At 49.2% G+C, this 13331-nt stretch overlaps 1 protein-coding gene across 1 annotated transcript in view; it reads right to left on the bottom strand.

The window, feature by feature from the left end:
• Positions 1–13331, bottom strand: part of LOC128942958 (uncharacterized) — a 64459-nt gene that overhangs the window by 9295 nt on the left and 41833 nt on the right. The window contains exon 4 of the mRNA XM_054285698.1: positions 143–277. Within this exon, the coding sequence (XP_054141673.1) occupies positions 143–277 (135 nt within the window). The remainder of the gene's footprint in view (positions 1–142; positions 278–13331) is intronic.

Raw genomic sequence — 13331 nt, 5'->3', positions numbered from 1 at the left:
TCCTGTCCCAGGGCTAATCTCTGCAGATTCCAAGGCTCTGTGCTTCCAGTGCCTGTGGGATTCCTGGCCTCCTCAGTCTCAAGAGCTCTGGTTTATGCCCCTCTTCTGCCCTTCCCGCTGTGCCCTGGCCAGTCAGGCTTACCTGGCCATTCTCCTGTGGCTCTTCCACCTGCTGCCTGAGCTGCTCTTCCTGCTCTCGGGCTGGGAACAGCTCACCCTGAGTCTGCCATGGCATCTCTGTTGAAGCAATCTGCTCCTGCTCTCTCTCTAGAAGCACCTGCACAGAAAGCAAGAGAAGATGGGTTTCAACTTCCCATACAAACTTTGTGGGCCAAGACTCAAAGACTGCTGTGCTCACACATTCCCAAAGCACTGTGCTGCTGCTCTGCTGGGTCATTCTCTGTTTGAGGGGAGGCACAGATTCCAAAGTGACCCTGGCCCGAGAATCAGGGGCCATCTGGGGCTGAAGCTCCAACAGCCTCTCAGGCAGCTGACAGGGAAGTTGAGGCGTTTCTCAAGGGTCTGGTGAGGGCCTCCCTCTGCTTCTACCATGTTCTGTTTGTCTTTCAGTAGTGACTGACAGCCCGCCCTGTCTCACAGCTCCATCCTGGCTCTGCAGGTGCTTCCTGGGTGAGCTCAGCCCTTGTGAGACACTTCTGGAGTTCATGTTCACTTCACCACCTAAAACATGGAATACTTCACCACTCTAGGACAGGCAGAAATGTAAAGAATTAACTGGGGGCTTCAGGGAAGAAGACGCTGGAGGAGAAAAACAGCTCTGAGGGGAAAAAACCACAATATCTGAAGGGGGAGACATCTCTGCCTGCTCTGAATTGGTCGAGGGAACATGTCTCTAATCCTCTCTTGAAAGGGATGCTTTAGGTGACCTTTGCACCTCCAACTGCCTTGGACCAGAGTCGGGAATATTCAATTATGCAAATATTACATAGTGTAGATAGATAGATAGACAGACAGACTGATGGATATCACCACTATCATCCCTGTTTACTGTCCTCTCTGTTGCTACACACATCAACACTCGGTAGCAGTGCCCCACTCAGCAGCAATCCTGAGATTGCTCTTCTGTTGCTTCAATAAAGCACACTCTTGGGGAATCTGGAGCATGTAGGTCCTTTTGGAAAGGGATCAGGCTCAGAGCATTGCACGGGAACTGCACTCTTTGTGCATCTGTGCTTGAGCAAGTTCTTCTCCTGGACTCAACCACACTGATGGTGCTAAAGTGGCTGGAATCAGAAATGCAGCCCAGCTGTTGGAGAGTTTTGTGCAGACGTGGCTTGAGGAAAAGGCCATGATCATATACAGCTGGTTAAGCAGTAAAAAGCAGCTGTAAGCAGTAAGTTCTCAGCCTTTTCCTTACGAGAAAAACAACAACACTGCATCCTTGAGCAAATAACAAGAAAAACACGGTGCCCTTGAATGGATAACTGTAGTCAACAGCAGGATGTAAAAACAAGTATTAGCCTCAACAAGAAAACCACAAGTGTTTTGAGAATGTTGCCACAAAGGAGGGGTTGACATGTAATCTGTAACCAATGATGAGCTTAGCTTTTGCAATATGTATGAGCTTAATTAACACTACTATAAAAGTATGTAAGCTGGATCAATAAATTTGAGACCAATGATCATCATTAGGATGTGCTTGTCTCCCTTCACTTCCATCACCCAGCCCCTTCTAAGTAATCAGATCTTTGAGTACCAGCTAGAATGCAAGGGCATTGATTTCCTCCCCAAATTCCAAACACAACAAAAACGGATTTCTTGGCTGCAAAAAGACAGAGGTAGTATTAGCCTGAATGGGAATTGCAAGGCATAATTAACTAGTCTGCCAGAAGAAAAGTTCCTTCTGCACCAAGACGCACACCCCAAACTATGAGTTCTAATGCAAATATATATTGCATCTTCAAGAACTACGAATGTGCAAAATAAAATTCAATCAGAATTTCTCATGGTGCTGGAAACAGGGAGGAAAGATGTAGGAAAATCAGCACAATCACCACCATGAGCCTTATCAAAAGCCAAGAGACAGCTGGGAAAAAAGACTTTGTAGAACTAAAGAAGAATTCAAGAAAACCACAGAGCTGTCTCACAAGCTAAACACAGCTTTACAACAAGGGAAAACAAACAAAGCCCTGTGACCTCCAGCACTACCACGCATGCCCCCGGCCACAGCACTGCTGAAGCCCAGAGACAGAGCTTCCCTGAGCCAAGGAGCCAGATGCTCTCCCACAGGCACCAGCCCTTTGGGGCCTCAACATCACAGGTCAAAGGCCAAGTTCTGCTGATGCTGCCTGCAGGAAGTCTCTAGCTCCTGGCAGCACTCCAGCACTCAGCATCCTCAGCCAGCAACAGGAAGCACTGGCTGCTTCAAAACTTGCACCTCTGCCTTGCTCTAAAGACAGCACCACCCCCAAATGGCACTTATGGACTCGGAATATTCCGACTCTGGTGTGACCACTGATGGAATCTGGCATTCATCCACCTCAATTTGCTCTTCTTGGGCTTCTTCTCCAGGAGCAGTGAGAACCAGGGGAGAGACAGCTATTGGTTCTGTCAGCTGTGGCAAGAGAGAAGCATGAGGCACAGGCCATGACCTTTCATTTAGAACTCATTTCTTTTCAGATCTTCCACTACGTCTTCTAAGGAGAAATCAAAACATTTCGTTGCGACATAGCCGTTCTAAGTCCTACAGACTAAAAAAATATTGGCTACCTAAAAAGAACTGTGGATGTATATAAGGTTGCTATTGCTCCCTGATTGCTATCAGCAAGCAAGGTTGTCTCTGTAAAATGGAGCTCTTAGCTCTTGAAAGCTCTGAAATGGAAAAGTAGGGAAGCAACAATGGCTTTCCTACTGCTGCTGCAGACATGAAAAACTAAAATTAGATCAGAATCCCATCCAGGGCTGAAAAAGTGCAAAAAACGTAGTGCATCTTAGCTTGCTGGAAAAGGAGAAAATGAACATTGCAAACCACTCCTAGCAAACCAACAAGCCACCAAGCCAGCGAGCCAGCCAGCTACAAGATGGCAGTGTCACCCATTCCAGTGCCTATTGCACTTGGATTCATTGAGGGGAAATTTAGTGGGGAAATGACCCTTGTGCTGAGCACTGTTGTGTAGGGATTGATGGAAGTCTGCCTGAAGGTCCCTCCTATGTCCCCCATTGTCCAGACTAAAGCTCCCTCAGCACCTCCTCCCTGGGCTTGTGCTGCACCCCCTTGCCCAGCTCCCCTGTCCTTCTCTGCACACACTGCAGCCACTCCATGACTTTCTGCTTCCCAGGGCCCACAAGTGCACACAGCACTCCAGCTGTGGCCGCAGCACTGCCCAGCACAGGGCCACGCTCACTGCCCTGCTCCTGCTTCCCCACTGCTGCTGACACAGGCCACCATGCCATTGGCCTTCTTGGACACCTGGTCCCAGGCTGGCTCTTATTCAGCTGATCTTCTACCACACCCCTGGGGCCTTTTGACCCACATACTTTCCCAGCCACAGAGTTGCCCATTTGACTTCCAATACAGCATCCACCATTTCAAGATGTTCTTCTTGTTCTGAGCAAGACATGACAGCAGTAAAAGACTTGCAGCTTCGCCTGCATTCCAGGCTCAAAGGCACTTGCCAAAGCTTCAGACTTCATCACTAAATGCATAAACACAAACTTGCCTGTTGATGCTTTTCTGCCTCACTTGGAGGCTTCATAACTACTCACTTTCTTTCTTTGGCCACACAGGATAAGAATGGCCCCCCACAGCTTCATGGACAACATAACCATCTCAAAACCCAAAAGAAAGCTGGGCAAAATGACTTAGTAGAACAGAAGAAGAACTTGAGAAAACTGCCGACCAGTCTCACAAGCTGTGGTGGTTTGACATTGACCGGAAGTAGGTTTTCTGGGATGTGCTGTGGTCGCCAATGAGTGCTCAGATTTTAATATTGGCACCTGGTTTGGCCCCTGAGATTTGGACATGCCACTGAGAACACACAGGGGTTAAAAGCAGAGCTGCGCCCCTGGAAGTTTATTTTTTGGATTTCTGGCAGAGGGAGCAGGTCAGACCTCCCCTGCCCAGTGGGGGAGGGGAAAGCCACACGGCCCGGGAGAGGTAGGCCTGACCCTGAGGGGCCCATGGGGGGAAGAAAGAAGTACCGGGAGGCACCAGGCAGACCATTACCACCCCCCACCTCGGAAAGAGAGAGAGAGAGAGGAGAGAGCTGTGCTGGGGACTGTTATCTTGAAACCTGATATCATGTGCTGCCCGCACTGCTTGGCCTTGGGCGAAGGGGGGCAGCGAGGAGTCCAGCCATTTGAAGGAGCTTTTAACCCTTTGTGGACACTGAAAACTTTACAGAACATTAACCCTTCCTAGAAGAGAGATAAGAGTAGAGGACGAAGAAGGAAATGGGCAAGTGATGAAGGTCTGGGCCAGAGAGAGAGATGCTGGAGGAATAGAGAAGACGGAGTGGCATTTTTGCTGGACTCTTTTTTGTGTAGCTATGGACAGAGCAATGTTTCGTTGTGATACAGAGACTGGATCCAGGGGGGCAATGTCCCAGACCCACGAGGGTTCAGTGTGCGTACCCCTTGGCCCCACGGGGTGCAAAAAATATGGGGGGGACAGATGTTCCAAAGTTGAGACTGTGCCTTTTTTTTGAGTGGGATGAGGCATCCTTAAAAGAGGAAACCCTGGAAGCTGCCCTGGTCCATGCGCAGTGGTGAGAGCATTGGGCATGGAAGGAAGATGTCATGATGGCAAATGATTTCTGGGTGGTTCCATATGTGACAAGAAGCCCATGGCACAAAGAAGGACTCCTTCTCCTCTTGATGAACTGAGGATTGAGTATTCTAAAGGGCCGTGCTGGACCAAGAGTTGGAGATTTGGGAGATGTATTGTATTGGAATTTGGTGGGGGGAGGAGGAATATTTTTGGTAAGGTTTTCATTTTCCTTGTGTGTGTTGTTTTTCTTTCCTTGTAGTTTAGTTATTTTCTCGTAGCTTAGTTAATAAAATTTTCTTTATTTCTAAGTAGGAGCCTGCTTTGCTTATTCCAGGTCACATCTCAGAGCAGACACCAAGGAGAGGGTATTTTCACAGGGGCACTGGCATTGTGCCAGTGTAAAGCCATGACACAAGCCAAACGCACCTTTCCAAAATGGGAAAAAAAACAAACAAAGGCCCGTGAGCTCCAGAACTACAACGTGTGTACTTGGCCACGCCAAACACAACTTTCCAAAATGGGAACACAAACAAACAAAGGTCCGTGACCTCCAGCACTACCACGTGTGCCCTTGCCCTTATCGCTGCAGAAGCCCAGAGACAGAGCTTCCCTGAGCCAAGCAGCCACATGCTCTCCCACAGGCACCAGCCCATTGGGGCCTCAACATCACAGGTCAAAGGTCAAGTTCTGCTGTCACTCCCTGCAGGAAATCCCTAGCTGCTGGCAGCACTCCAGCACTCAGCATCCTCAGCCAGAAACAGGAAGTGCTCGCTGGTGCAAAACTTGCACATTTGCCTTGCACTATAGACAGCACCACCCACAGCTGGAACTTACAGGCTCAGGATATCCAGGCTCTGGTGTGACCAATGATGGAGTCTGGCGTTCATCCATCTCAATTTGCTCCTCTTGGGCTTCTTCTCCAGGAGCAGAGGGAGCCATGGGACAGATGGCTGTTGGTTCTGTCAGCTGTGACAAGAGAGAAGCATGAGGCACAGGCTGCCACCTATCACTTAGAACTTCATATCTATTCCAATGTCCCACCACAAATTCTAAGGAGAATTCAGAAATATTCTTAGCGACATAGGGATTCTAAGTCCCACCAACTACTTTATATTGGGCCAATTCAAAAGAACCCTAGATGGATATAGGGTTGATGTTCCTCTCTAGCTGCTATCAACAAGAAATGCTGTCTCTGTACAATGCAGCTTTTAGCTTTTGAAAGCTGTGAATTGGAAAAGTAGGAAAGTGTCACAACGCCTTTGCTACTGCTGCTGCAGACATGGAAAAATTCAAACTGAATCACAATCTCATCCAGGGCTGGTAAAGGGTAGGAAACAATGTGCAGAAGCATCTTAGCTTGCTGGAAAAGGAGAAAATGAACAGAGCAAACCTCTCCTAGCAAACTAACAAGCCAACAAGCCCACAAGCCAACAAGGCACAAGACTGAAGTGTCACCCATTCCAGCATGTAAACGACATAGACTCAGGGAGGGGATATTTGGTAGGGAAACGGCCCTTGTGGTGAGCAATGTTATGTAAGGATTGATGGACGTCTGTGTGAAGATTCCTCATCTGCCTCCCATTGTCCAGATTAAAGCTCCTCAGCACCTCCTCACTGCACTTGTGCTCCACACACTTGCCCAGCTCCCCCGTCCTGCACACACTGCAGCCCCTCCGTGACTTTCTGCTTCACAGGCCCCACAACTGCACACAGCACTCAGGCTGTGGCCGCAGCGCTTCCCAGCACAGGGCCACGCTCACTGTCCTGCTCCTGCTGCCCCACTGCTGCTGGCACAGCCACCATACCCTGGCCTTCTTGGACACCTGGTCCACGGCTAGCTCTTGTTCGACTGATCTTCTATGGTGCTCATGGGGCCTTTTGACTCATGCAGCTCCCCAGTCACAGAGTTGCCCATTTGCCTTCAAATACAGCATTTAGCATTTCAAGATGGCTCTTCTTGTTTTCAGCACCACATGACAGCAGTCAATGACTTGCAGCTTCCCCCCCAATCCAGGCTCCAAGGCCCTTCCCAAAGCCACAGACTTCATCACTAAATGCAACAACAGAAACTTGCCCCTTCTGCTTTCTTGCCTCACAAGGAGGCTTCATAACTACTCACTTTCTTTCTTTGATCACACAGGATAGGAATGGCCCCTCACAGCTTCACGGACAACACAACCATCTCCTTGCAGCTTGTCAAAAGCAACAAGTCTCCTGGTCCAAAAGACATTGTAGAACTGAAGAAGAACTCAAGAAAACTCCAGACCAGACTCACAAGCTAAACACACCATTCCAAAACCGGAAAACAAACAAACAAAGACCAGTGACCTACAGCATTACAACTTGTGCCCGCAGCCACTGCACTGCAGAGGCCATGAAACAGAGCTTCCCTGAGTCAAGGAGCCAGATGCTTTCCAAGGGGCACCAGCCCTTTGGGGCCTCAACATCAGAGGTCAAAGGCGAAGTTCTGCGGTCACTGCCTGCAGGAAATCCCTAGCTGCTGGCAGCACTCCAGCACTCAGCATCCTCAGCCAGCAATAGTAAGCGCTGGCTGCTCCAAAAGTTGCACCTCTGCCTTGCACCAAAGACTGCACAACTCACGACTGACACTCACAGGCTCAGGATATCCAGGCTCTGGTGTGGGCAATGATGGAGTCTGGCGCTCCTCCACCTGCATTTTCTCCTCTTGGGCTTCTTCTCCAGGAGCAGCAGGAGCCAGGGGAGAGACGGCTGTTGGTCCTGTCACTTGTGGCAAGAGAGAAGCATGAAGGACAGGCTGTCACCTGTCATTTAGAACCTCGTTTCTTTTCAGATGTCCTACCTAAATTCTAAGGAGGAAATCAGAACATTTCATAGTGACATAGGGATTCTGAATCCCACCAAACAATTTAAAATGGGCCAATTCAACAGATCTCTAGATGCATTTGAGGTTGATGTTCCTCCCTGGCTGCTATCTGCTTGCAACCATGTTTCTGTAAAATGCAGCTTTCAGCTCAGGAATGAAATGCAGGAAAGCCACAGTAATGACCTTGCGACTGCAGCTGCAGACGTGGAAACTTCAAACTGGATCAAAATGTCATCCACTGCCGCAAAAGGGGCCGGAAACGCTGTGCATAAGCATCTTTGCTTGCTGGAAAAAGAGAAAATGATCAGGGCAAACCTCTCCTAGCAAATCAACAAGCCAAAAAGCTTACAAGGCAAAGATGGAAGTGTCACCCACTCCAGTGTCTAAAGCACTTGGATGCAGTGGGAGGATGTTTAGTACAGAAATGGCCTCCGTGGTGAGCACTGTTGTGTAGAGATGGATGGAAGCCTGCCTGAAGATCACTCATGAGCCTCCTGTTGTCTGAGATAAAGCTCCCCCAGCACCTCCTCACTGGGCCTGTGCTCCATTCCCTTGCCCAGCTCCCCTGTCCTTCTCTGAAAACGCTGCAGCCACTCCATGACTTTCTGCTTCCCAGGGACCCACAAGTGCACACAGCACTCCAGTTGTGGCCGCAGCGCTGCCCAGCACAGGGCCATGCTCACTGCCCTGCTCCTGCTGCCCCACTGCTGCTGACACAGGCCATCATGCCCCTGGCCTTCTTGGACACCTGGTCCCAGGCTGGCTCTTGTTCATCTGATCTTTTACCGCACCCGCTGCGGCCTTCTGAGGAACGCAGCTCCTCAGCCACAGATTTGGCCATTTGACTTTAAATACAGCATCAGCCATTTCTAGATGGCCTTCATGTTCTGAGCAACACCAGAAAGCAGTCAAGGACTTGCAGCTTCACCCGCATTCCAGGCCCTAAGGCAATTGCCAAAGCAGAAGACTTCATCACTAAATGCCTCAACTGAAACTTGCCCCTTCCGCTTTCTTGCCTCACTCTGACGCTTCATAACTACTCAATTCTTTCTTCGGATACACAGGATAACAGTGGCCCCCCACAGTTTCATGGACAACACAACCATTTCCTTGAAGCTTATCAAAAACCAAAAGATATCTGGTCCAAAAGACTTGGCAAAACTGAAGAATTACACAAGAATTATTGCAGCGCAGCCTCACAAGCCAAACACACCATTCCAAAAGGGGAAAACAAAGAAACAAAGGTCCGTGACCTCCAGCACTACCACGTGTGCCCTCGGCCATAGCACTGCTGAAGCCCAGAGAAAGAGCTTCCCTGAGCCAAGGAGCCAGATGCTCTCGCAGAGGCACCAGCCCATTGGGGCCTTAACATCACTGTTGGATTTCTGGGCTGTTTAGATGGTCTGGGGAAAAAGCCCAAAGATGGCCTTGGGCCCCCGGGTTCGAAAGGACGAGAGGAAGCTTCAGATTTGTTCTCGGTCTCGGTGTTTATTAATTGCTTATCTAAAAGATTTTCTCTTGGCCTGACAGAGTTCTGCTCAGCAGTCAGCCATGGGCACACACTGAAAGCCCCTGGGGCGGTCACCTATCTTTATACCCGGAGTTACGTATACAATATTTATCATTTTTCTCCAATACCCTCTATCCTTATTAACCAGTGTTCCCCTAGTAAGGTCCAATCCCGGAGTGCCAACTCCACCACAGAAGATGGAGGCCTAGAGGAAGAAGAAGAAGGAGAAGGGCACGCCCCAGTACCTCCATCTTGCCTCTCTAGACCCCCCTGTACAGGGATCTTAAACCCTGTATCTCACACTCCAATTAACTTGTCCCTTCACCATTCACCCCAGTGAAATCCTCCCGTCCTCATACTGATGTCATCTCCCATGTGGGATCAAAGTCCAGCCACCAGACATTTCTGGCAGCATTCCAGGACTCCCGAGCCCCCCAGGGGGGGTCTTGTTCACCCTGCACCCCAGTTCTGAGAGACTGAGATCCCACATCTCCCCCTTCTGTTTGCACCAAAAGACCTTTCTCGCTTTTATGTGAAAACCCCCCAAAGTCCTTAGTTTCTTTTCATTTCTCTTCTGTGTCGTTTTTCGCAGCCCGAGTCTCGACTTCTGTCTGAGTACTCGTCTCTTTGCTTCTTGGATCAGCATTCTCGTGTTCTCGCGTTCGGAATGGCTTCACGTGCCGTGCCGACACCCACTTCAGACCTCGATCTGTGGAGATACAAGCGAAACCCTTTCCCCAAGTGATTAGTCTGAAAGGACCCTCTATTTGTCCGGTCTCTGGGTTCCTGATCAAAACTAAAGGATTTTCCCTTAGCTTTGCCTGTGTGTTGTTTAGAAAATGTCTCACGATCGGTGGATCAGGTTCCGAGGATGAGCTATTTAGGAAATTCAGCACATACAGTGCCTTATTTAATTTCATGTGAGGTGTTGCCTCTGGCTCACCCCTTCTCTGTCTGTCCAGAAGGGATTTTAGGGTGTGATGTGTTCTCTCAATGATTGCCTGACCTGTGGGTGAATGCGGAATACCAAACGTGTGTCTGACACCCCATCTTTTCAGGAATCTGTCAAGCACCCTGCCTGTGTATGTTGGACCATTATCTTTTTTATCTCCTGAGGCACACCTAATGCTGCAAATGCCTGCAGAAAGTGTCGGCAAGCATGGTCTGCTGTTTCCCCAGCATGTGCTGAAGCAAAGACTGCACCTGAGAATGTATCTACAGAAACATGAACATTTTTGAGCTTCCCAAAAGATGGGTATTTTGTGACATCAGCTTGCCACAACTGAAGACTTTGCAGCCCCCGCGGATTGATGGCCCCGGTAGAAGAAGGTGGCTGCACAAGCTGACAGTCTGGACAAGCACTAATGATCTCCCTCGCCTGACTCTTTGTGAGACGAAAGGACTCCATCAGTGCTTGCGCATTCTGATGAAAGAACGCATGACTTAACCTTGCCTGCTCAAAAATGTCCGGCAGTGTTTGCAAAATGGGCATTGTCAACCTGTCCGCCCGAGCATTCCCTTCCGCTAAAAACCCTGGAAGTGTTGTGTGCGCTCTAATGTGTGTGATGAAATACTCTCTTTCCCTGCTCTCTAGCAGTGTTTTCAAGCTTGTCAGGTATGAGTATAAAACCTCATTACTGACTTCTTTCAAGAGCGAACCCTCCAATCTCTTGACCACACCCGCAACATATGCGGAATCTGTCACCAGATTGAGAGGCTGTTTGAACAACTGAAATGCTCGGACAACGGCTGCCAACTCCACAATTTGTGGAGAGCCCTGAACCATCCTCACGTCTGATTCCCAATCCCCTGTCGTTGAGTCTCTCCACGTGATCACTGACTTGTGTGTCTTCCCCGAGCCATCCGTGAACACGGTGATCCCGTCCAAAGGTTCTTCACTTATCTGTGGTTTTGCTCTATAGCATATTTGCGATTGCAGTATTCTGTGTTGGGGAAAGTGGATTGTGCAAGCTCCTGGGAACGCTAACAATGCGATTAATAGGTCTTTCGATTGTTGCATTGCCCAATCGAAGTAGTCTCGTTTCAGAGGTAACCTGATGACTGAGAATTCTCTTCCTGCCATTGTCAGCAGCCTTGTTCTCGCCTTTATGATGATTTGTGCTGCCATCTCCAGATCTGTGAGAATCGTTTTCGCGGGCCTGTGCGGTAGGAAAATCCACTCTATGATTATCAAAGAGTCCTTTTGCGATTCATCCCATTGGAAGATCAAACCATGGAACTGCGTTTTCTTCCCCAGCACTGCCAACTGAAAAGGCAACGATGGAACAAATCGATGTGCCTGCCTTTTCTGTATCGCGTCCGAGATTTTCTCCAACTCTTTTCTTGCTTCTGGTGTGAGTGTCCTGGGAGAACGAATGTCTGTGTCTCCTCTCAAGAGATCAAGCAGTGCTGGAATGTCACTATTTGTGATTCCCAAAACTGGTCTCATCCAGTTGATTTCTCCCAAAAGCTGTTGCAAATCATGCAAATTGTTGACCTTTGTGCTGATCTCCACCTTTTGAGGCTTTATTGTTTTCTCTGAGATTTTCCACCCTAGATATTTCCAAGGTGCAACCTCTTGAATCTTTGAAATGCTGATTTCCAGACCTGCCTTTTGCACCTCTGTGATCACACAGTCACGAGCTTCTTGCAGCTCCTGTCGTGTTGATGCTGCGATGAGCAAATCATCCATGTAATGAATGATCTTCGCCTTCGGAAATTTCTTTCGTGCTGGTGCCAAAGCTCGCGCCACGTACCATTGACAGATTGTCGGAGAGTTTTTCAGGCCTTGTGGAAGGCAGACCCAATGGTACCGCTGCAGAGGCGTTTCCCTGTTGATACTCGGGACTGAAAAGGCAAATCTCGGAGCATCATCTGGATGGAGTGGGATACTGAAAAAGCAATCCTTGAGGTCAATGACCACAAGCTGCCAATCTCTGGGAATCATCGAGACAGATGGAAGTCCCAACTGAAGTGGCCCCATGTCTTCTATGACTTCGTTGATCTTCCTGAGGTCGTGTAACAACCTCCACTTGCCCGACAGCTTTTTCTTGATGACAAACACCGGAGAATTCCAAGGGCTGTCTGTTGGCTTGATGTGTCCCTTCTGCAATTGTTCTTGGACCAGGTCTTTCAAAGCACTCAATTTTTTCCGCTCAAGGGGCCACTGATCCACCCAAACTGGATCATCTGTTTTCCAGGTCAGCTTCAGTGTGGCGAGTGCTGCAGTGACCCCTATTAAAAATCCATTTCGATCTTCGCGCCCCATTGTGCCAAAAGGTCCCGACCCCAGACTGTGATCGGCTTTTGAACGACAAAAGGACGAATGATCGCCGTCTTATCTCCTGGTCCCGTGACAACGACGGAATTCTCACTTTGCAGACACAGAGATGCTCCCCCGATGCCTGAGAGAGAGCCCAATGGCGCGACCAAGCTCCAATTGCGTGGCCAAAAGATGTACGATATTACTGTTACATCCGCCCCTGTGTCGAGCATACCTCTGATCGATATTGTCCTGTCCCCACACGTCAATTGGCACGTGAGCGTGGGTCGGTCTCGACCTATGTGCTTCACCCATGTTGTATGTACTTCAACATGCTCTTTCATAGGGAGACCTTCTTCGTCGAAGATTGACATGACCTCTCCAACTGCGTGTGGTGGCAATGCGAAGGCTCTCGCAACCACAGTATTTTCCGGCACAGTCAATGGTGGACGAAGCGCTCTTGCCAAAACTGTTAACTCTGTATTTTTGTCTGCTGAGACAACTGTTGGATAGACAATGAGCCCAAGAATACTGCACTTATCTTGTCCAACTATCAAAAAATCTTGTTTCTTGTATGAGTCCCCGCGGATACCTGTTGGTATCTCCGCATGACTTTCATCTAGAAAGCATACTAGTTTTGAAGCTGCCAATGCACACTGTGCCCCTGGTGGGAGGAGGTCTGGGTCACTGTGGAATCGACTGAGGGTTTTGCTGAGGGCATCTGCTTGTCGCTCACTGATGACTGCCCTGTCTGTTCTTGTGACACCGCCAGTATTTGTGTCGGAGCGCGCCGGGGATTTCCCGCGCTCAATTTCCCGTTTCCCGGATGCGGCAACGGATTTCCTTCCACATCTGTCCGGGAATAACATTCTTTCACAGAGTGTCTTCCTCTTCCGCACCGTGCGCAAATTGGTCTTTCCGCTCTCTGGGCTGGCGTTGGTATATGTGTCCGTGGGCAATTCCTTTTCATGTGCCCAGATTCCCC

This window comes from Melozone crissalis, unplaced genomic scaffold, assembly GCF_028551555.1.
Source record: "Melozone crissalis strain CALT ecotype California unplaced genomic scaffold, PUWL_Pcris_2 ptg000005l_1, whole genome shotgun sequence".
Taxonomy (NCBI): Eukaryota; Metazoa; Chordata; class Aves; order Passeriformes; family Passerellidae; genus Melozone; species Melozone crissalis.
Note: the sequence above shows the minus strand (reverse complement) of the source record. Positions and strands in the feature narration are given on the sequence as shown.